Here is a 21798-nt window from a genome sequence, read left to right as displayed (position 1 = left end):
CATATGATTGTTTCCTGGCTGGCCAGCAGCTCAGATCTAAAATAATAACACAGAAACTATATTATTTAAATTACTGCTTGGCCTCTTAGCTCTATCTTATTATTGGCTAACTCTTACATCTTAATTTAACCCCTTTCTAGTAATCTGTGTATTGCCACGAGGCTGTGGCTTACAAGGTAAAGTTCTGGCATCTGTGTCTTATGGGACTACATGGCTTCTCTCTACTCAGCCTCCCTTCTCACAGCATTTAGCTTAGTTTCCCCACCTACCTCAGTTCTGCCATGCTCTTCTATAGGCTCAAGACAATTTCTTTATTAACCAATGGTATTCACAGCATACAGAGCGGAATCTCACATCATTTCTCCAAAAATGTTTATTGACAGTTTTGATGGACTGGCAGCTGTACATTTTAGAGTCTGAAAGGCATCTGCCTAGGTCCTTCTGGCCTTTAGAATCTCCATTAAAAATTCAGGTAAAATTCTAACAGGTTTGCTTTTATATTTTACTTGTCCTTTCCCCCTTGAAGCTTTTAATATTCTTCCTTTGTTACGCATTAATGTTTTAATTATTATGTAGTAGAGTAATTTTCTTTTCTGGTCCAATATATTTCATGTTCTGTAAGCGCAATGTACTTTTATAGACCTGTCCTCTTAAGGTTAGGAATATTTTCTTCTATAATTTTGAGCCTTTGTGCTGGGCATCTTCTCCCTCTTATATTCCTTCTACTCTTAGATTTGATCTTTTTCATAGTGTTCCAGATTTCCTGGATGTTTTGTGTCAGGAAAATTTTAGATTTAACATTTTCTTTGACTGATGTATCTATTTCTCACATCATATCTTCTACATCTGTGATTCTTTCTTCCATTTCTTATATTATGTTGGTGATGTTCACATTTGTAGTTCCTGTTCACTTACCTAGATTTTGAATATCCATGATTTTGTCAGTTTGTATTTCCTTTATTTTTTCTCCTTACATTTCCAGGTCTTGACCAGTTTTATTCATTTTCTTCACTTGTTTGGTTTTTTTTTTGGATTATCTTAGGGATTTATTCATTTCCTCAAATTGTCTGTTTTATTTTTATGGATTTCTTTAAAGGATTCATTCAATTCTTCTTTAAATACCTCTATTACCTTCACAAAGTTGGTCTTCATCTAATATTCAAATTCATGGGTTCCTGTAGTAGAATAACTAGGATATGGTGGTACCAGAGTGCCCTGGCTGTTGCTAATTGTCTTCTTACACTGACATCTGGACTTCTGATTTTGGGATGAATATGTCTAGGAGCCAGTTTTTGAGTTTGTCGTTGTTAGTTGAATGTTTTATTCCTTGGTTTCTGTTTCTTCTTTGGTCTTCTGGTCTTTTTGGTCTGTGTTTCTGGCAGCCAGTGTGATCGCTCATCCAGTAGGAACTTTCCATCAGAGTTGGGACCTGGATTTCTGACAACTAGCATAGCCTTTGATCCATCAGTGCTCTGTTCCTCTGAATGGCATGGTTTATTCTATCTGGTCCGGCCTGCACCTGAGCAGGGGGTGTCTGCCCATGTAATGGTGGGGTACAACAGCAATGATCAGTGGTAAGCAGCTTTTGACTCAGATCCTAAGCTGTGGGAGGAAGGTGGCTCTTAGCTGTTATGACTGGTGAGGCCTGCATCTCTGTTTTCATTACTTATAAACAATGTGATTAACATTGGGCACAAGTTAATGAAGAATAGATTAGAAAATGGCACTGTAATCATCCCAAAACATTACCACTTACAGTAAAAATCACAACTCTGTGGATTGGGTCACCTCCTATTGTAATAGTACCTTGTGGTGAATCAAAAGGAAGAGTCAGCCCTAAAAGGGATGACCTTCCCTTGTCCATTGTGTCTCCCATATAATGGTTCAGTTATTGATTCCTGGTTCTACCCAATTCCAAGCAGGTCTCAATTGCCAAAAGCATGGTGGAACTGAGTGTTTGTCTAGACAGATTACTGAGACCATGATTACTCATGTAGTCTCTTCATGACAAAATACATCATCCCCAAAACTAGAATAAAATCCTTTATTTTACATCCCAGTAAACATATTTCTTATTTCTTGAAAGGCGTAATCACTATCACCTTTAAAAAAAAAGACTTTATTTATTTTTATTTATTTATTTTTATTTTTATTTATTTTTATTAATTTTTTTAGATTTATTTATTATGTATACAACATTCTTCCTCCATGTATGTCCGCATGCCATAAGAGGACGCCAGATCTCTTTACAGAAGATTGTGAGCCACCATGTGTTTGCTGGGAATTGTACTCAGGACCTCTCAAAGAACAGCCAGTGCTCTTAACCACTGAGCCATCTTTCCAGCCCCAAGACTTTATTTATTTATGTGTCAGGGAAAGTATGTAAAGGTATATATGTGGGAGTTAGCTCTTTCCTTCCATCATGGAGGTTCTGGGAATTGAACTCAGGTCATCTAACTTAGCAGCAAGTGCCTTTACTCACTGAGCCATCTCAACAGCCCAGATTCATCATTTTACATCAACACACAAGATCGAAGATGTTTATAGTAGTGAGTTTGAATTCAGGAACACTTTTCCATATCTGTCTTGTCTTTGACCTTAGCTTTAGGGACATATTCAGCATGCAGCAATCTCCTAGAACCAAGCTCCACTTTACTCAAAACATTTATGTGCCTAGTCTCAGAATATGCTAATGTAATTGCAATTGATTTGTAATTAGGAAATAGAGCTTGTACGTTGATATAAGAATCTGGCTTGACCTCCAAGCAAGACATGCTGTTCACAGAATATCTGTGCTAGTATTCTCTGTGACTCTGGTGGATAGAGACAAGTGTCAGCACACTCCATAGTCATGTCTGCACACAGTCAAAACTATGAGCATTGTCCAAACCACAACAATGAACACACACCCCTCCACTTGGGCTAATGTAGGTAACTGCTGATCCCCATCAATTACAGTCACTCAAGCCTTTCCTGATTCTATGTAGCAGTTATTGAGACTCTGTATCAGTCAGTTCAAGTTGCCATAGCAAAGTACACAATGTCACAAATTATGTAACAGACACATTATACTGGTTCTGAGTTGCCAAAGTCCAAGGAGACTACTGTTATGTGCAACTTTTCCTGGGGAGTTTACCTACTCAACTCAGATAAGACCTGATAGGTTAAGGTAACCGTTTAACCCATTCCAACTTAGTCAACCACTGAATTTATTTGGGTTCCTTATATGAGAATGGGTGAGGTGTTATTAACAGAATCAGAGAATACTCAAAGGCAGCAGCATTACAGTTGGAAGGGAGGGCAGGGAAAGAAGCCCAGCATGGTGACTACTAACAGGAGTCACCTGTTGTGGTTCCATGGAGCTTACTGGAGGACATATAGGCAGCATGCCTGGCCTGTGAGTGACTTCTCTCAGCCATAGCTTGCTGCTGCTATAATATTTAGAGGGTCCTAGGGATCTTGATGATTTCCTTGTTGATAGATAGGCATACAATCCTTGTTCACTTCTAGAGCCTCCATAGCAAAAAGGAGGGAGTGTTTGGAAGAAATTAGTATGTGGTGTCCCAGGCCTAGTTTGCATACAACTCTGTGCTCTCATGGACACTATATTGGATATAATTATCTTTATTTGCATTGACATGTGATAATTTTAGAACATTCCAATACATGCTGTTAAGTAAACTATGTTCAAATGAGAATTTTAATGACACACACATAATGTCACTTCACCCCGTGCCACAGGTGTCCATCCTTCAGGAGCTGGTGTTTATCAGAAGAAACCAGGCACTCAAATCTGTACAGGGAAGAAAATTGAGAGCTGCAATGTTTAAAAGATACACATGACAGAAAGGCAGATATGAGAGGGTGAATGACACAAAGGTGACCTGAGAGCAGAGGGCAGGGATGAGTTATCAGGGGAAACTATTAAAACACACTTTGATTGAAAATGCAAAACTAATATCTAGCATACTGTATGTTGACTTAAAAAATAAAGATGAGAAACACAAAAAAAAACTATCAACATAGGATGCAGGGTGTGTGTGGGAACTACCAGTGCTATTGTACTAAATGGTCATATTGTCATATGACCATAGTTTTTGCGTGTTGTTGTTAATGTCTTAATGTTCATTTTTACCTATGCAGGTGTTTTGCTTGTGCGCCATTACCTGCAGAGCATGACAGGTCAGAAGAGGGCATCCTAGGACTGGAGTTATAAATAGCTGTCAGCTATCATGGATGCTCGCAGCTACTGAGTCATCTCTCCATTCCCCAAATTACCTTCATAATATTGATTTTTTGCCCATACACATGGTCAGAGAAGCTGTTTTTGAAGTTGGTAATGGTAAATACAGAGACTCAAAGCTGGTCAAAGTGCTAAGAACAAGTGACTGTGAGTTCCCAACTGTGGATGGATCATCTGTATCAACCGCCCCAACCAAGACTCAGGGAACATGCTAGAAGAGTGAGTAGAAAGACCATAAAAGCCAGAGATTAGGGAGAAGAGTCATGAAAGGAGAGCTGTCTTCTGGACACGACACAGATGATGCACACATCAACTCATAGCAACTGTGATTGTCTGCACATAACCTGGACAAGTTCAGATCAGTCAAAATTCCAGTGTGTGTGGTCATGGAGGATCCTGAGGCCACAATCCAGCATGAGAAACTATTGGCAGTTGTTGTCTGCTGGGGGAGGGACTCTTACTTTCCATTGGAGGCATGGTTTTAGGTATATTACTCATTCCCCAGTAGATGGCCCCACACTAATTCATACCTGGTCAGCAGTGACTGGATTCAGAATACTGTTGACAATAACAGCAAGGGGGGACTTTGAGTTGACAGCAATCAAAGGATTAATAAAAATGTTTTTATGACCCACTGGTTTTAGCCAGGACCATCTGTGTGGTCACAGGTTTGAAACCATCTATTGTAGCCTGATGGCTTGAAATTTGGGACTTGAAAGACAATGAATGTCTCTTCCCTGGATTCCACCAGTAGCTAATGCAGTAGCCAGAGAAGAGGCCAAATGAGCCACATCAGTATGCACAGTTAGCTGTGGAAAGGCCTAGTTCTGTGTAGTTCACTGAAGGAAGATGGAGCTTGCCAATGCCCAGTCTCTTCTGAAATGTTTCCTGAGCTTAGAAGGGGTGGTACAAATGTCCTGTTTACATCCCAACCCTCAACCAACATCTCAGTTAGTGACTACACAGACATTTGAAGCCTACCCGGAAATCACTTTTTTGCCTAATAAAAAGTTTTCTTGAGGATCTTTTCTTTGTCAGATGTCTTCCTGCTGCAAAGAAAAAAGACATTAATAATCAGAGAAGGAAATGAACAAAGCAATCTGAGAGTTTGTTAGAATAGGGCTTGAGGGTTTTTATACAGTGGGATTCACCTGCAGACTCCCTATCCTATTTTCCATACCCAACAAACCATACAAACAGGAAGAGAGTATGCTTACCTCTCACAGTTCCCAGAAATGGGGGATGAACTGCAATGGGATTTTGTCCCCTCAGTTTTCAACTTGATAACAAACTGCTGCGGGTCCCTAAAGGATTCAGAACAGCAGAGCTCAAAGCAGGGCCAGTAGGGGCAGTCAGTGGAGCCACAATAGCGGGTCTGATTAAGCGGTAGGATGTTGTCATCCACACAACACTGCTCCAAGGGGTTGTAGATCCTGTTCCCACACCTGGGTGCTGTCTGGCACAGCCATAAGCCAGTATCTGAGAGGGATGGGCTTGTGTGCTCTCCTGAAGCTCCCGAGTTTGCCAATAGGAGTACAAGAATGAGGATGATCCCTGAAAAATAAGTGAAATAGGCACCACAACTGATGAGCAGAGATGAAGGGCTTCAGTGGATGCCTTTGTGACTGACCGATGATGACTCACAGTGGACGTAGAGACTGACTCTGGGTGTGTATCAGGTCTTGGCTAAGAGAAGAGAAATGTAGGACACTAGAAAGAAGGGAGTTTCTGTAGTTTGCAAGTGGAAAGAAAGATTACCCTAGGAGACGTCAAGTGGATAGCTATGAGGGAGACCTTGGGGCTGAACTCAGGAAGGGGATTGATTTGAAGTTCAGAGGTACATTAGCACCACAATAACATTCAGACATGACTTTGGCTGGGGTCTTCTTCCAGAAGATTCCAGACCCTGTGATTCTGATCAAGATGCAGAGTAGGGAATGGCAGAGGGACCCAGAAGTGGGTTTGTGACTGGTTCTGCTATTACTGTACTGTAAGGCTTTGATCTCGACTGAGCTGAATACAGAAAGAACCCCAGAAATCCAGAAAGAGATTCTTTGTTGTGTATCAGAAAACAGCTGATTTAAACTAGCTGAACATGAGTGACAGTTGTATGGCTGGGGCAGACTGTGGAGTCACTGGCAGTGGCACCAGGATTTATCCCTACTGCTTGCACTACTGGATTTTTTGAAGTCATTCTCTTTGGATGATACCTTGCTCAGCCTAGATATAATATGGAGGACTTTGGTCCTTCCTCAAAGCAATGTACCTTACCCTCTCTGAGTGGATGAGGGGTAGGGGAAGGTAGAGGGAATGGGAGAAGGCGAGGTAGTGGGAACTGGTATTGGTGTGTAAAATAAAAAGAGCATTTTCTTTTTAAAAAATGAAATAAAAAATGAAACACAGAAAAAAGAAACAGCTGGTGTATCATTGTGCTTTGTGTGTAGGTGCAGGAGAGACTTGGGTGAATTTTCCTATTGGAGACTCCACAAGCATAAGTTTTAGAAAGACATTTGGCAGAATCATGTTTAAAATATGTTACTTTATTATTATTTTTATTAGTATGTCTGTGACATATATTCCTAGAGAGAGAGAGAGAGAGAGAGAGAGAGAGAGAGAGGAATCAGAGGGAAAGAGAGAGAGAGAGAGGAATAGAAAAAAGAGGGGGGGAAAGATGGAGGTGTACAAGGAAGTCAGTTGACATTGTGGAATCAGGTCTCTCCTTCCATCATTACCTGGGTGCTGTTGGTTGAACTCAGGTTGTTAAACTTTCTGGTAATCACTTTTATGTGGTAAGACACTCAACATCCTTATGCTTAAAAAACAGCGTATGTGCCCATTCATGTGTGTCAGTGTGTGACAGAGCATGCCAGGGTGTCCCTGTAGATTTCAGAGGACAATCTCTGGTGTTAGTACTCACTTCCTCTTTCGTTTGAGACAGAGTCTCTTCTCTTGTTCTCATGTCAGGCTGTTTGGCTCTTATGCTTCTAGGAGAGTCCCTTGTCTCCATTTCCAGTAACATCATGGGAGCACTGGGATTTGAGACTTTAGCTACAAGTTCTGGTTTTATCTGGGTTCTAGCAATTTTTACTCTGACCCTCATGCTTGTACAGCAAACATTTACCCCATTGAACCTTCCCCTCAGCCTCAGAGTCACACTGTTAAATGTTTCAGACTACAATTTTGTTGAATCTAGAACCGAAGTGGAGGCACATTGGTAAGTTAACTGAAGTTTAGGTTTCTCCAGCCCAATTCTTCCCAGGATCCCAGAGGCCTCTGCTGTGCTCAGAGGTGGCAGGATCCACCCATAGCAGTGTTGAACAATGGCTCATCAGAAGTTTAAGAGCATATGCACATCAACAGTCCTAGAGTTTGATTTTCTGTTGCGGGAACAAATGCCCAAGGCTCAGTATTTTAACAATTAAACAGCAAATTCTGATTCATGGCTATGTGGCTGGCCCGGAGTCTTTCTGAAAAGCCATTTACAATGGCACTGGGACTTGTTTCTTCTGCATATACTGGATTTTGCAGATCCAGTCCGTCTGGACACTCACCTTCCTGGACCTGGAGGGAGGGGGGAGGAACTTGAACTCCCCACAGGGCAGGAAACCCTGACTGCTCTTAGGGATGGAGAGGGAGGAGGAGAGGGAGTGGGGAGAGTGGGAGGGTGTTGGGAAGAGGGGCAGAAATGGAAACTTTTATAATTTAATAAAATTACAAAAAATTAGATGGTAGAAAAATCACACATAATACAGAAGCCCTTGGATGAGACTGTGTGTTGTTTTAAACTCTGGGTTGGATAAAGAGCAAATCTGTAGACTGGAAGGAGAGAACATGAGAGGAACCTTCTTCTTTACCAAATACGGTCAATGTGACTACTCAGAATGAGAGCTTCCTCACTGATACCAGACCTGACATTGACATCACATCTTTCAGAACTGCTCTTCTCTCATGCTATGGAGTATCTTATAGACCCTGCTTGATTCACTCCAGCACTGGTTGGTTATAATTTTATGACATAAACATTTGGAGGACATACTCAAAATCATAAAAGAAGTCAAAAACTCTCAAAGTGAAAAATAATCCCTATCAGATTCTGGGTGACCTGCAATGGTCATCCTAAAGTATTCTAAGGGGTTAGGGAGATAGTTCAAGAGATTTGAACACTTGCTTTACAAGCAGAAGGACATGAATTTGAATCCCCCCATCTATGTACAACAAACAAACAAAAAGCCTGCATAACCCTGCACATCTGTAACTCTAGAATGAGGAGCAGGGACTTGAGTATCTAACCAGCTTGTTGGTCAACGAACATAAGCAAAACAGTGAACTTTAGGTTCAGTTAAAGATCTTGTCACAGGCAACAAGGTGGAAGGCAACAGATAAAGACACCATGCATCTTGCTCTCACATCTGTGTGAGTTCCTGTGGGCATCTCACACTCACATAACTGATAAACATGTGTTGCACACAAAACAGCATCAACAACAGTAAGAAAAGCTGTCAGAGATAAAATAATCTAGATGAAGTTAGAGCTGACCATGGGTGACTTGTGTGGTATTCCTGTAGAACGAGAGACTAGAGGAGTGTGAGAGGAGTGAGGGAGAGGCAAATAACTGAGAAGGGCTGTCACATGGTCACATAGAGGTGGAATTCCAGGGCACAATACAGTTAGACTTCATCCTTGCTCCCTTCCCTTCAAGCCTGCCCATTAGTAGTACCCTCACTTGAGCACAGATGTTGATAAAAAAGGTAAGCAGTCAGGCTTCAAGTGTAGGACTTTGAACTTCATAATCCTCTGTTTCTGAGAGGCCCAAGACCCCAGGCCTCAGTGCTGGATACACAGCTGAGAGATGCAGCTGGAGCCATAGAGATGAGTGCTAACTCCAGGATGGAGGTGACATCCTAGTCATAGCACAATTTCAAAGGTGTATCTCTGCTTCTCTACCACAGGAAGGTTTGGGTAAGTTAATATGCAGATATCTGGAGGAATCGTGGCTTGGTGGACTCCGAGACTCTTCCCCTCCAAAGTCAGAGTACTCCATCTCCTCCCTCCTCACTGCACCTATCCTCACAAGTGACTCCTTAGACTGAGCACAGAAGTACAAAAATGAGAAGCAGAAAGGGAGTGGGACTGATCCTGGGGGAGACACCAGATGGCCATAATCAGGGCCATAAGGTCACAACTCTGAACTTCTTTGGTCTGGTCTAAGTGCTAATATTAGACTTCAAGTCTGTCATGGGGATGTTTGGTTTTGACAGAAAATTTGTGAGGAGGGGCTGGGAAGAGGAAAAGATCAGAAGTTTTTAGGCAGAACCATTGAACCACAGCCAGAGATGCTAAGAAGTTTGATGACATAGGGAATCAAGAATAAAGTAAGGGAAGGAGGATTATATAAAGTTCAGAGGCAGCCAGGCAAAATGGCTCATGCCTTTAATTCCAGGACCCATGGGGATGAGGCAGGGGAATCTCTGAATTCAAAGAATGCAAAGCGAAGCCTGATCTACATAGCAAATTCCAGGAAGCAAGTCATACCTACATAATGAAATGGTACCTCAAGTAAACAAAGAAATAAGTCAAAATTCAGACAAATTCAGTCAAACACCTATGTCTCATCTCTTTCGGCTGAGGTACTTACTGAAGTTCTTGAGCATCATGTTTCTGGTCAGGCTTTAGATCTGTACGTGGCAGAGTGAAGACTTGGAACTCTGAGGTGTGGCTGATATATATACACTTATGCGTCTTTTATCTCATATGGGCGGAGTATGAACTGGAGAGCAGAAAAGTGTTTAGCAATCAGCTCCAATAGATAATTATACCCTTGACACTTCTGAAATTTAGTTTGGTGGAGATATCACATCTGGAAGCATTCTCCCTCATTTGTATATAGACAATCAAGGAACATTTACCCTTTCTATCTTTGTCATACAGTTTACCCTGGGGGCCAGAATTCATAATGAATCCCCATGCTGGGTTGCCTCTGCCAGCCTTGATACAGTGGAAGGAACTTGATCCTGCCTTATTGAGAGCTACTGACTACCAGCCTCAGCACTCTCTCAGAGTTCAGAATAGGACCTCTATGACAATTAAAATTAGAATCTGAGGGGTAGAAGAAACTAACTGACTCAGGCATGCTTTACCTACATGTTTCTTTATTCCTTGGAGGAAAATGAACAAAGGGAGAAGAAGAAGGAAAAGCACGGGGGTAAAGACTTTAGGATATGTTGCCTGAATTGTTCATCTCTTGCGACCAGGCAAAACTTCCAGTGGTTCCTGAGCTTTAGGAGCTTATACTCATTTATTTTAGGGCCAAGAATTAGGCTACTGCTAAGTTAATCACTCTCCAGTGGAAGATCATGAGTCTAGGACTATTTGGACTTCGTAAACTGTTTTTGAAGATTTTGTTTTTAAGAGTACAAAGTTGGAAATGTAGGGAAGGTATGATGAATCTAGGAAGAGTTAATGAGTTAAATATGATTTAAAAGTAGATTAGATGAAACTCAAGACTGCCATAAAAGTAAAAGAAAGAATATATTTTTGTCATTTCACTCATATGATACTCTTACAAAGCCCATAATATATAGATTGAGTGAACATTATGGTTCTCAGGGTTAGATCTGGGAAAGATTATGCGAAGACTAGGAGACGAATTAACTGTTATGTGAAAAGAGAGAACTTGCTAAATAGCCCAACAATTCTGCATTAAGATTAACTATTCAAATCTAAAGAGGTTAAGTAACAATTTAGTGCTATGTGGAATTTGTTGACTCATAAATTTCTAGTTCCAAATATATGCTTTGATGAGTAGGAGACGCTAAAACCTGCTCTGGTCAGATTCTTTATGGGCTAGTTTATACATGTCCATTCTTTGCTGTCCTGCAATTATGAGTGTTTGTCCTCACATACAACCCAGTGATGTTTCAGATGATGGTGCCAAATAACAGAACTTTTGAAGTGACTGAGGTAACACCATCTTGGCTTGATCTTACCCTGGATCCACTTTATGTCTGCTCGGGTGCTTCTCAGCCCCTACCCTCTAAACAGTTGTGTTGACTTTGCTAGCACATCAGGACTTCCCATGACTCTGACAGTGATCCAGATGTATAACTCAAATAACTAATATGTTATTACAAGTGTTTCAAGATTCTCCTAACCTACTCCTGACAATTATGCCATTGTAGTTTTTGTTTTTATAAATAATGTACCCCTGAGCTTTGGTGTCAATTCTTTGTGTCAAGATCCTGCTACTGGTCACTGATAAATGAAGGACTCAAATTGGACCATATCTGTATGGCGGTCACCTTGTGACTAAAACTTTAAAAATGAGTTTAAATGGAATTACCTCAAAGGTGTGGACACTGTCACTCCCATACAAGTGCTAGGAGTGCCTTCCAATGAGCTGTTTGTCAGGGAAGCTTCAAAAGTCACCGAAACAATGCATGCTATTGTCATTGGATTTGATTTCCCATCACAGCTACATGGCAAGTCTTTATTACTGATGACTGTATGCATTTTGGTAGTAGGACATAGAGAAAACAATCTCAAATTCATTAAGAAATTTTCTCCCTCACGACTAGTTTTCATGGTATTGGAAGTTGCTATGCAAACGATTTGAGGAGAAATGCTATCAATGATATTATTCCTGAGCCCTGCTGTAGAGACATTTCAATTGTATTTTAATAAATAAAACTTGCCTGAAGTTCAGAAAGTAAAATAACCATACTGGCCAGTCTTACAGACCAGGTCTCAATAACACACACTTTTAATCCCTGTGGTGAATGCGTTTAGTCCCAGAACCAGAGAGAATAATAAAATGGGAGAAGAGAACTTTCAGTCTCAGTCCCATCCTGAGATACCTGGAAGCAGGATCATCATTTTTGGTCTGAGGTTGAGGTAAGAGCCAGTGGTTGGCTATTTTGATTTTGGGGTCTTCAGATTGGACCCAATTTCTCTCGCTGAGATTTTATTAATTGTGCTTCACCCTGCTTCATGCTATGCTGACCTGTCAGACAAGATGTGCCCACTGTTAAAATAGTATTATGACACATCCCATAGGCAGATAAATGGTTATATGGCTCAAATTGTGTCACAATTCCTCCACTGGAAGTCTTGCCTGGTTGCAAGACTTACCTAGCTTCATCTTCACAGGTTCCTGGGCGTTTCCCTTATACTATGTTTCTTCCTCACCCAGAAATGCCCTCCTTTCCAGTCATCTCTATCAGTACTTGCTCCTCCATCCCTTTCCCACATGATCACTCATGTTCCCATCCCCACCTGCCCCAAGTCCACCCAGTAGATTTCGTCTCCTATTTTCACTTCCCTGAGATATCCAAGTATCTACCATTCAGCCCTGATCTTTTGAAGACTTTTATCAAGAAGGGGTGTTACATTTTGTCAAAGACTTTTTTCAGCATCTAATTGAGATAATTGCATGGCTTTCTGCTTTCAATTTGTTTATGTGGTGGATTAAATTGATTGATTTTCATATGCTGAGGACTACTTGATCATGGTCTATGATATTTTTGATATGTTCTTAGGTTCAGTTTGTGATGATTTTCTTGAGTATTTGCATCAGTGTTTTTGAAGAAAATTTGCCTGTAATTTTCTTTGTCAAATCTTTATGTTTGCGTATCAGAGTAACTTAGGGCTAATTTTAAAAATTGGCAATGTTCCTTCATTTTTACTTTTTGGAATAATTTGAGGAGTACTGGCATCAGCTCTTCTTTGAAAATCTAGTGGAATTCTGCCCTAAAGCTGTCTGGTCCTTGACTTTTTTTTTGTTTGGAGACTTTTAATGATCTCTTCTATTTTCTTAGGGGTTATATGTCAATACAAGTTGTTTTCTGATATTGATTTAACTTTGACAAGTAGTATCTGTCAAGCAAATTGTCTGTTTCTTTTAGATATTCCTATTTTATTATGTACAGATTATTGGAATAGAACCTAATGATTCTGTATATTTCTCTGGTGTCTGTTTTTATGTGTACCTTTTCATTTCTGATTTGTTAATCTGGATATTCACTCTCTCTGTCTTTTAGTAAGCTTGGATAAGGTTTGTCTATGTTGCTAATTTTCTCAAAGAACCAACTCTTTGTTTCACTGATTCTATGCATTTTCTCTTTGTTTTTGTTTTATTGATTTCAGGCCTCAGTTTGATTATTTTCTGCTTCTTCTCCTCTTGGGTGTGTTTGCTTCTTTTTGTTCTAGAGGTTTCAGTATGCTGTAAAGTCACTAATATGAGATTTCTCCATATATTTTATGAAGACATTTAGCGTTGTGAATGTTTCTCTAATAACTGTGCCCCCATGAGTTTGGGCACACTGCATTCATTTTCATTGAATCCTAGGAAGTCTTTAATTTATTTCTTTTTTCTTTTTTGATCCATTGGTAACTCAGTACATAGTGTATTGTTCAGTTTCGATGAGTTTGTAAACTTTCTGCTTCTTCTGTTGTTGATATCCAGCTTTAATCTGTGGTTGTCTGATATGATGCAGGGCCTTATTTGAAATTTTTGTATCTATTGAGTCTTGCTTTGTGATTGAATATGTGGGAATTTTAGAGAAGAATCCTTGAGGTGCTGAAAACAAAGTGTATTCTTTGGTTTTTGCGTTAAATGTTCTGTAGGTATCTGTTAGGTACATTTGTTTTATAACATTTGTTAGCTCCAGTATTTCTCTGCCCAGTTTTTGCCTGGATGGTCTGTTCATTGGTGACAGTTAGGTACTGAAGTCCTGCACCATCATTGTGTGATTATATTAAATATATGATTTAAGGTTTAGTAGTGCTTCCTTTATAAATGTAAGCGCCCGTTGTGTTTGGGGCATAGATATTGAGAAGGGACGCATCATCTTGGTGAATTTTTCCTTTGATGCTTATAAAGTGCCTTCCTCATCTCTTTTGATTAACTTTGGTTGGAAGTCTATTTTTCTAATTACAAAATATCTACAGAAGCTTGCTTCTTGGAGCCATTTGTTTGGAAAATCTTTTTGCAGCCCTTTACTCTGAGGCAAAAGCTATCTTTGTTGTTGAGGTATGTTTCTGCTATGCAACAAAGAAATGGGTCATGTTTTCATATCCATTCTGTTACTCTGTATCCTTTTATTATGGAATTGAGTTCATTGATACTGACAGATATCAATGATCAATGAGTGTTAATTCTTTTTATTTTGTTGTTGGTCGTGGTCATGTGAACATGTGTAAGTTTACGCATGCTTCTCTGAATAGTGTCTGGTTCAGCAGGGGATTGCTGCACATGTTTGTTGCTGGATTTCTGGCTTTGTTTATGGCCTCTGATAGGGCCAGGGGTCCTCTGGGGTTCAGGAACCTGGCTTGGCTTCTGGTGGGCTAGGAAGATTCTGTCTGGTTTTCAAGGAGTTGACCTTGTCCCTGGGGTTCAGGAAGCTGGCCTGACCTCTGATGGGATGTAAGGTTTCCACTACAGATGTGGGCCAGAATATGACAATGAGAAGAGGAGGGGCAATTGGTGTAATGCAGGGTGAGTGTGACCATGGGTGCAGTGCAGTTTTTTCCTGGGGTTCAGGATTCTGACTGGCCTTTGGTGGAATAGGTGGCTTCCTCTAGTGATATGGGAACCCTACTGCTTAAAATTTGAGATATTCTTAATTATTGTTTCTGTCTCTGTTGGTTGTTATATGTCTGTTTAAATTGCTTACTTCATTTAATTTAATTTTGGTAGATCATATGTATTGGGAAATTAACTGATTCCTTTTAGAATGTTGGTTTTTGAAGTCCCACCCTTAGACGGAGATTTAATTAGTCACTGACCATCTCAGGAGGATAAATACTTTTCTTTATGGGTATAGTCACTAGTAAATGGTCAAGAAGAAAGTAAATAACCTCACACCCAAGCTCTTGCAAGCTACCCTGATGAAACTCAATGAGTCATAAAATGACATTAAAGTACGGTGAGAACCTGTGGGAAAAATGGGTTCCTGAGGGAGTGTGAGAGGGATGAGAGAGTACTAATAGATAGGATATCACCAAAGTGTATTGTCTGCAGGAATTAAGTAATTAATGAAAAATTATAAAGTGTTTAAAAAGAGAAAGTTACAGATGGCAGAGACATGTTGAGTGCCAAGGAAAAGTCAGGCAAAGAGAAGTGGGGACCTGCTGTGTTGGTGTGTCAGTCAGGTTATATTTTATAAAGCATATGACAACCAGATTTGATCTGCAGATTTTTTCCTACATTCCAACAACAGATTCACACCCTTCTCTATCATTTCACCCAAACTCAAATAGGGGCCCTTCTAACTACCATGAACTTTCTATTCAAAGATTTTCTACTGTCTTACCACTACCCAGACCCAGGAAAAAATCTTATGTTTTCTGAGAATTATCTTGCTACTTTCCCATATTTCACCCAGGGCTTGTTCTGTTCCAGGATAATGCCTCCTGAGATGCTTCCTTGCTACCTTTCAGAACACAAATACTACCTTTTAGCAGTCCAAGGCATAAGGCATGGTCACAAATCTGTAATATCTTCAAGGAACTTTGAGTCACTATTATATCACAGGAAGTAAGCATTTGTTCAAAAGAGCTAAAAGATAGTTGTAACCTCCGGGGATCTGGATCACCCCAAACTTCATGTTTTCCTTGTAGAGGCAATAGTAATGGGGCAGATAAACCATTTACACCATGTCCTCTCAAGATTGTTTTTAGCTTTTATTAATGGTTTGTGTGTGTGTGTGTGTGTGTGTGTGTGTGCCTGTGTGCTTGTACATGCACACACAAGCCTGTGTTTGCTTACTTGTTTTAAGCTGTATCTTACTATGTACACTCATCTGATCTTGAACATTCAGTCTCTCTGTCAGCCTCCTGAATGAATACTGGGACGGCAAGCATGAATCAATAGCCCAACTCCTCTCCCAAAGTTTTGTCTCTGATCATTATCAAACAATTGTCAGTAGTTTCTATGGATACATCTTTCACTCCATGAGATACCAGTGATTTTCTGTTAAAGTAAACACAGTGTGAAGCTTTGGCCAGAATCTAGGTGATAGGAAGACTTAGGAAAATTCATGAATATTAGAATGCTCTCAATGTAAGACTTGGTGCAAGGCTGAATGAGAAAAACTTGTTATTGGAATCTGAGTCAAACACTTTTTTTAAAAGTCTGTGAACAAGATGTTTGATGACCACATTTGTAATAACATTGAAAATATGCAGATGTCTGGAATCAGGGAACACCCATGGGTTGGCCTGTCTTAATTTTGTCTTTCGTAACTCCTGGATGAGAGAAGGCTTAGAGATGAAGTTGTGAAGATTAGAGGTGGATGATAAGCCGAAGGGTGCAGGTGACTTGAAGCCATTCCATAGGGAAGTTCATAAGGAAGGATGCCTCTGTTATCAGTGACCAAGAGCAAATGTTATTGAATGAGAGTTATCCTGGTGTTTAATGACTCTGATGCTGAGGGCATGTCAAATTTATTTTTTAGCCACCTGTATCTAATCCACAACAGTGGAGCCTGAGAACTCTAAGTTTCCATAGGAGAATCTCCCTAATAAGGTAATATTTAGGAGGCTTTGCAACTACAAACTAAATCCTCTATTCGTATCAGTCCTAGTGCTGTGGTTGCTCTCCACACTACTGGTGCACTTGGAAGACAGCTTCTAGCTAAAAGAGCCATCTCAGGGCAGTCCTGGGAGAGTGGGAGAACTTGTCTCATGCACAGAATAAAAAGTTAAATGTGCAAGGGGGAAAAGGGCTAGTGTGAAGACAACTCTGAGGGAAGAAGACAGTTGTTAAATACAGATTAACAACAGTACAAACTGAACGAATGAGGAGTCATCAAGTTCACCAGACTCCCTCTTCTGTAAATATAGCCACTCCAATTTTCAGGGATCTAGAAATAAATAGTTCCAACACTCCATTCTTTCTAATTTTCTCAGCTTGATCCCCTTTACCTGTATACTTAGGAGGAATTTAAGTGCATTGATTGAATGCAAACTTTTATATTTTGTCTTCTTTCATCCATTTTTTTCTTGTAGTTTTTTGGATATTTTATTTTTGTTGGAGCCACAGTCTTTAGTAGCCCAAGAGGTCCTCAATTTTACTAGGCAACTATGTTGTTTGTTTCTTAAATATATTCTCTACTAGAACTTTACTTTTTATTTTGTTTTTCTGGCTTTACTAATATTGTTCTTTTCTTATCCCCTTCATGATATTTTTAGTGTTTTTATGTGTATAAGTTCAAGGTTAATAACTCTGTATTGGACAGTATAAGGGGACACCATCTTTGGAAAAGGCTAATCCTCCTCTCAGTTGCCTATAATTCTTTGCCAAAGGTGGTGGCCTGAGATTTCTCCTCCTTGTTAATATCCATTGATATCATTATTGTTCTGATCTTGTTTATGAAGCCATTTCCAGGAGAGAAAATCTTACAGTAGATTTCCTTGTATTTTGCACTTAACTTATTTCTGCTCCCTCTTCTGAGATGTTCCCTGATGCAGTATCTATGATAGAGATATATCCTTTGAGCCCATTCTCCCCACAATCTGTTTATCTTTGCATTGTTCTCAGCTATGATTTTCTTTGATGATCTTCATTTGTTGTAAAGAAACGCTTCTTTGAATGATAGTTAACCATGAATTTAAGAATAATGTGTAAAATTCATTAAGGAATCAGGCTGGCCTAGGAAAGTCATGGTAGTAGATTCTTTTCTAAGGTCCATGACTTACTATCCCAGGGAATGTGGATATGTTTACAGTACCAGATAAGATTTTCCTGCTGTTGAATAAGTGTTAAGTTAGAGAATTGTTAGCTATTTCCTATATGTACATAGTACTTATTGTATCTTTATGCATATCTTGATCCATATCAGCATAGGCTAGTAATTGACATTATTCATTGATGTTGGAGCTCTTTGGAAGTGTTTAATTGCTTCCTTTGGCAACTTGCACAATATTTTCTAGAACAATGGAAGATAGGAAATAGCAGAGATGTTTATGGTACTTCTATCTTGAATCATTTGTGTTGTGTGCCCTAATTGTGTAGTACCTTAAGCAAGAGTGATTCAACCTCAACCCTTGAATGGGAACCAGAGGCTATATCTATAATCTACCTGGGCTATCCTGACTGTACATTTGAAATATTTCTTGTGTTTGGTATTGAAGTTTTTGTTAGTTTACGGCTCATGTGTGGAGCAATGTCAGCCCAAGTGATGTGTGTGTGTGTGTGTGTGTGTGTGTGTGTGTATGTGTGGTGTGTACATATACTTACAAGTGTTACATATAAATTTAGGTAAATATAAAACAATACTATATATTGAAGCCTTACAAATCTTGGTAGTATATTGAATAGATATATGGAGAGTGGTCAGCCTTGCCTTGTCCCTGATTTTAGTGGAATCACTTTGTGTTTCTCTTCGTTTTATTTGAGATTGCCTATAGGTTTGCTATTATTATTATTATTATTATTATTATTATTATTATTATTATGTTCTTTATAATGTTCCTTCTATCCCCATCTCTCCAAGATTTTTATCATGAAGGGTGTTGTATTTTTTTTCAAAGGATTTTTCATCATCTAATAGGGCAATCCTATGGATTTTTCTTCAGTCCATGTATATGGTGAATTATATTAACTGATTTTCATATGTTGAATCATCTCTGAATTTCTAGCATAAAACCTACTTGGTCGTGGTGGGTGATCATTTTGATGTGTTCTTGGTTTCAGTTTGCATGTACTTTATTGAGTATTATTGCATATATATTCATAAGGAAATTGGTCTCTAATTCTCTTTATTGAATCTTCATGTGGCTTGGGTATCATAGTGATTATGGTCTCTTAAAATAAATTCAGCAATGTTCCTTCTGTTTTTATTTTGTGAAATAATTTGAGGAATACTGAAATTATTTCTTCTTTGAAAGTCTGGTATATTTCTGAGCTAAAACTGTCATGTCTTTAATGTCATCTTGGTAGGTTCTTAATTTGATTAGTATAGAGTGTCTTTACCCATCAGTTTTGATTAACTTTGTTTGACAAACTGTTTTGCTCGATATTAGAATATCTAAAGCGCTTCCTTCTTGAACCCACTTGCTTGGAAAATCTTTTCCAATACTTTACTCTGAAATAATGTCTGCCATTGATTTTTTTTGTACGCAGCAGAAATATAGATCCTGTTTTCACATCCATTCTCTTGGCCTGTATCTTTTTATTGAGGAAAAGAGTACAGTGATATTGAGATATAGTAATGACCAAAGATTTTTTCCTGTTATTGTGTTCTTGGTGGTGGTAGTATTGTGTGTGCATGTATGTTTGTGTGTGTGTGTGTGTGTGTGTGTGTGTGTGTGTGTGTGTGTGTGTTTTCTCCTTTTGGTTTAGCTGCTGCGATATTATTTTTTTTCTGTATTTTCATGGTGTAGTTACCCTTTTTGGTTGGGATTTTCCTCCTAGTGCCTTCTGTAGGGCTGGATTTATGAATAGATGTTGTTTAAATTTTATTTCATCATGGAATATCTAGCTTTCCTCATCTATGACGATTGGAAGTTTTTGCTGGATATAGTAGTCTGGGTTGGTTTCTGTGATGTCTTAGAATCTAAAAATCACCTTCTTAGAACCTTCTGACTTCTAGAGTCTCCATTGAGGAATCAAGTGTAATTCCAATAGGTCTCCCTATACTGCTCAGACTTTTCTCTTTCACTTTTAAATATTTTTCCTTGTTCTTTATGTTTAGTGTTTTGATTATTTTGTGGTGGAGGAACTTTCTTTTTTAGCCCAATCTATTTGGTGTCATGTAAATTTCTTGTACCTTTATAGGCATGTCATCCTTTGTAAGGTTAGGAGAATTTTCTTTTATAATTTGGTTAAAAATATTTTCTGGGATTTTGGGATTCTTCTCCTTCATTTATTTCTATTACTCTCAGGTTTGGTTTTTTCATGATGTTCCAGATTTCCTGGATGTTTTGTGTAACATGAAGGCCGGCTTGCTCATTGGGGTATCTGTCCCGCCTGGTATCCCACAGCCGGCAAGCCCCAAAGAAAATCACACGGAGGACTCCATAAGATTATAAACTGATTGGCCCATTAGCTCAGACTACTTATTAGCTCTTATAACTTACGTTAGCCTATTATTTTTATATATGTTAGCCACACGGCTCAGTACCTTTCTCAGCAGGGCAGCTTACATCTTGCCTCTCCGGTGGTCTGAGCAGAACTGTGGAGGGAGGTTCCTGCTTTCCAGAATACTCCTGTTCTCTTTGCTCCACCTCTACTTCCTTTCTGGTTTTCCTGCCTGTACTTCTTGCCTAGCCAATCAGCATTCATTTAAAACATGATTGACAGAATAAATCAAATTCTCCTGCACCATCCCCCCTTTTTTAAATAAAGGAAAATAGCCATAGTCCATTTTTTGGGAATGTGGGCATAGTTTTCCAGGCTACTTCCTGCTGATTGAGGGCACTGATAATCTTATGGGGTCCCAAAGAAAATTTAGAGTTATAATAGAGTCCTGACTGGAGTATCCTGTGAGTCTTGATCATCTCAGGCAGCAGTCTTGAATCTGTTCTGGATGTAGAACTCAGACATCCAGGCCATCTGTTCATACTGTAGATTTCTCAGGTAGTCTTCCTTGATCAAATTGGATTTTTATTATTATCTCAGAATGAATCCACTGCCTCTCATTTCCTGTGGAAACAAAAGCAAAATCTCTTTTCCAAAGTAGCATACTTTTTGACTTCAATTTTGAAGTCAAGGTATTTTCAGAATACCTATCTTGGATTAATTCAGCAGCATTTATAAATAAATATCTTTTAGCAGCTGTTGCTCCTTCCTCAGCATTCAAACAATTCAAAGAGAGCATAATAGCATACAGTATCAAGATTCTCTGTACATTTTTCATCTTTATGTGGCTTTACTTTCATCTCTATTTTTATTTTTACTTTTACTTTTAGAGACAGGTTCTCTGTATATCTTTGTCCAGGAATAACTCTGTAGACCAGGCTGTCCTTGAACTCACAGAGATCCACTTGTCTATGACTCCCAAGTGCTGGGATTAAAGGTGTCTGCCACCATGCCTTGAATTCATAGAGGTCTGTGTCTGCCTTCTGCTTCCCAAACTTTGGGATTAAAGGCGTGTGCTACCACACCTTGAACTCACAGAGATCTGTCTGCCTCTGCCTCCCAGGCATTGGGATTAAAGGTGTGTACCACCACACCCAACTACTCTCTTCCTTTTTTTTTCACTTTAAGAAAGTTAGCCTGCATATATTTTTAAGACACTGTAAACCATTTAGAGGTTTTCTTCATCTTTGAATCTCTACTGTATATCTCTCTTTTTCTGACCACATGAGTATTTAATTTACTAAGCAATATGGAGAGCCATGGCTTTGACAACTGGATTCAGCCCATTCCTTAGCTTTCCAGCCTCATGGCAGAGGTACCAGCTGTAGTCATTTTTATTGTCACAACTCTATGGTGCTTCAAGGTCGCTATCAGCTAGCAAGCTGCAGCATTCTGCTCACTGACCACACTCAAGTGCTTTTGTAGTCAGACTGCCTGCCTGAAAGAGTCAGAGTTTGCCCTGGTAGGTCGACCCAGA

At 39.4% G+C, this 21798-nt stretch overlaps 1 protein-coding gene across 1 annotated transcript; it reads right to left on the bottom strand.

Annotated features, from left to right (window-relative positions):
• Window positions 1-3608: 3608 nt before the first annotated feature.
• On the bottom strand, window positions 3609-10005 carry LOC148123412 (insulin growth factor-like family member 2). Its single transcript, XM_087908776.1, has 4 exons — window positions 9879-10005; window positions 5461-5797; window positions 5225-5292; window positions 3609-3793 (listed from the first exon to the last, which is right to left on the bottom strand). The coding sequence occupies exons 1-3, from the start codon at window positions 9895-9897 to the stop codon at window positions 5244-5246; spliced, it is 405 nt and encodes a 134-aa protein (XP_087764902.1). The 5' UTR covers window positions 9898-10005; the 3' UTR covers window positions 3609-3793; window positions 5225-5243.
• Between the last annotated feature and the right edge of the window lie 11793 nt (window positions 10006-21798).

The sequence above is a fragment of the Myodes glareolus genome, chromosome 1 (genome assembly GCF_982192425.1).
Source record: "Myodes glareolus chromosome 1, mMyoGla1.1, whole genome shotgun sequence".
Classification (NCBI taxonomy): domain Eukaryota; kingdom Metazoa; phylum Chordata; class Mammalia; order Rodentia; family Cricetidae; genus Myodes; species Myodes glareolus.
The sequence above is the reverse complement of the archived record's forward strand: the minus strand, read 5'-3'. Positions and strand labels throughout refer to the sequence as shown.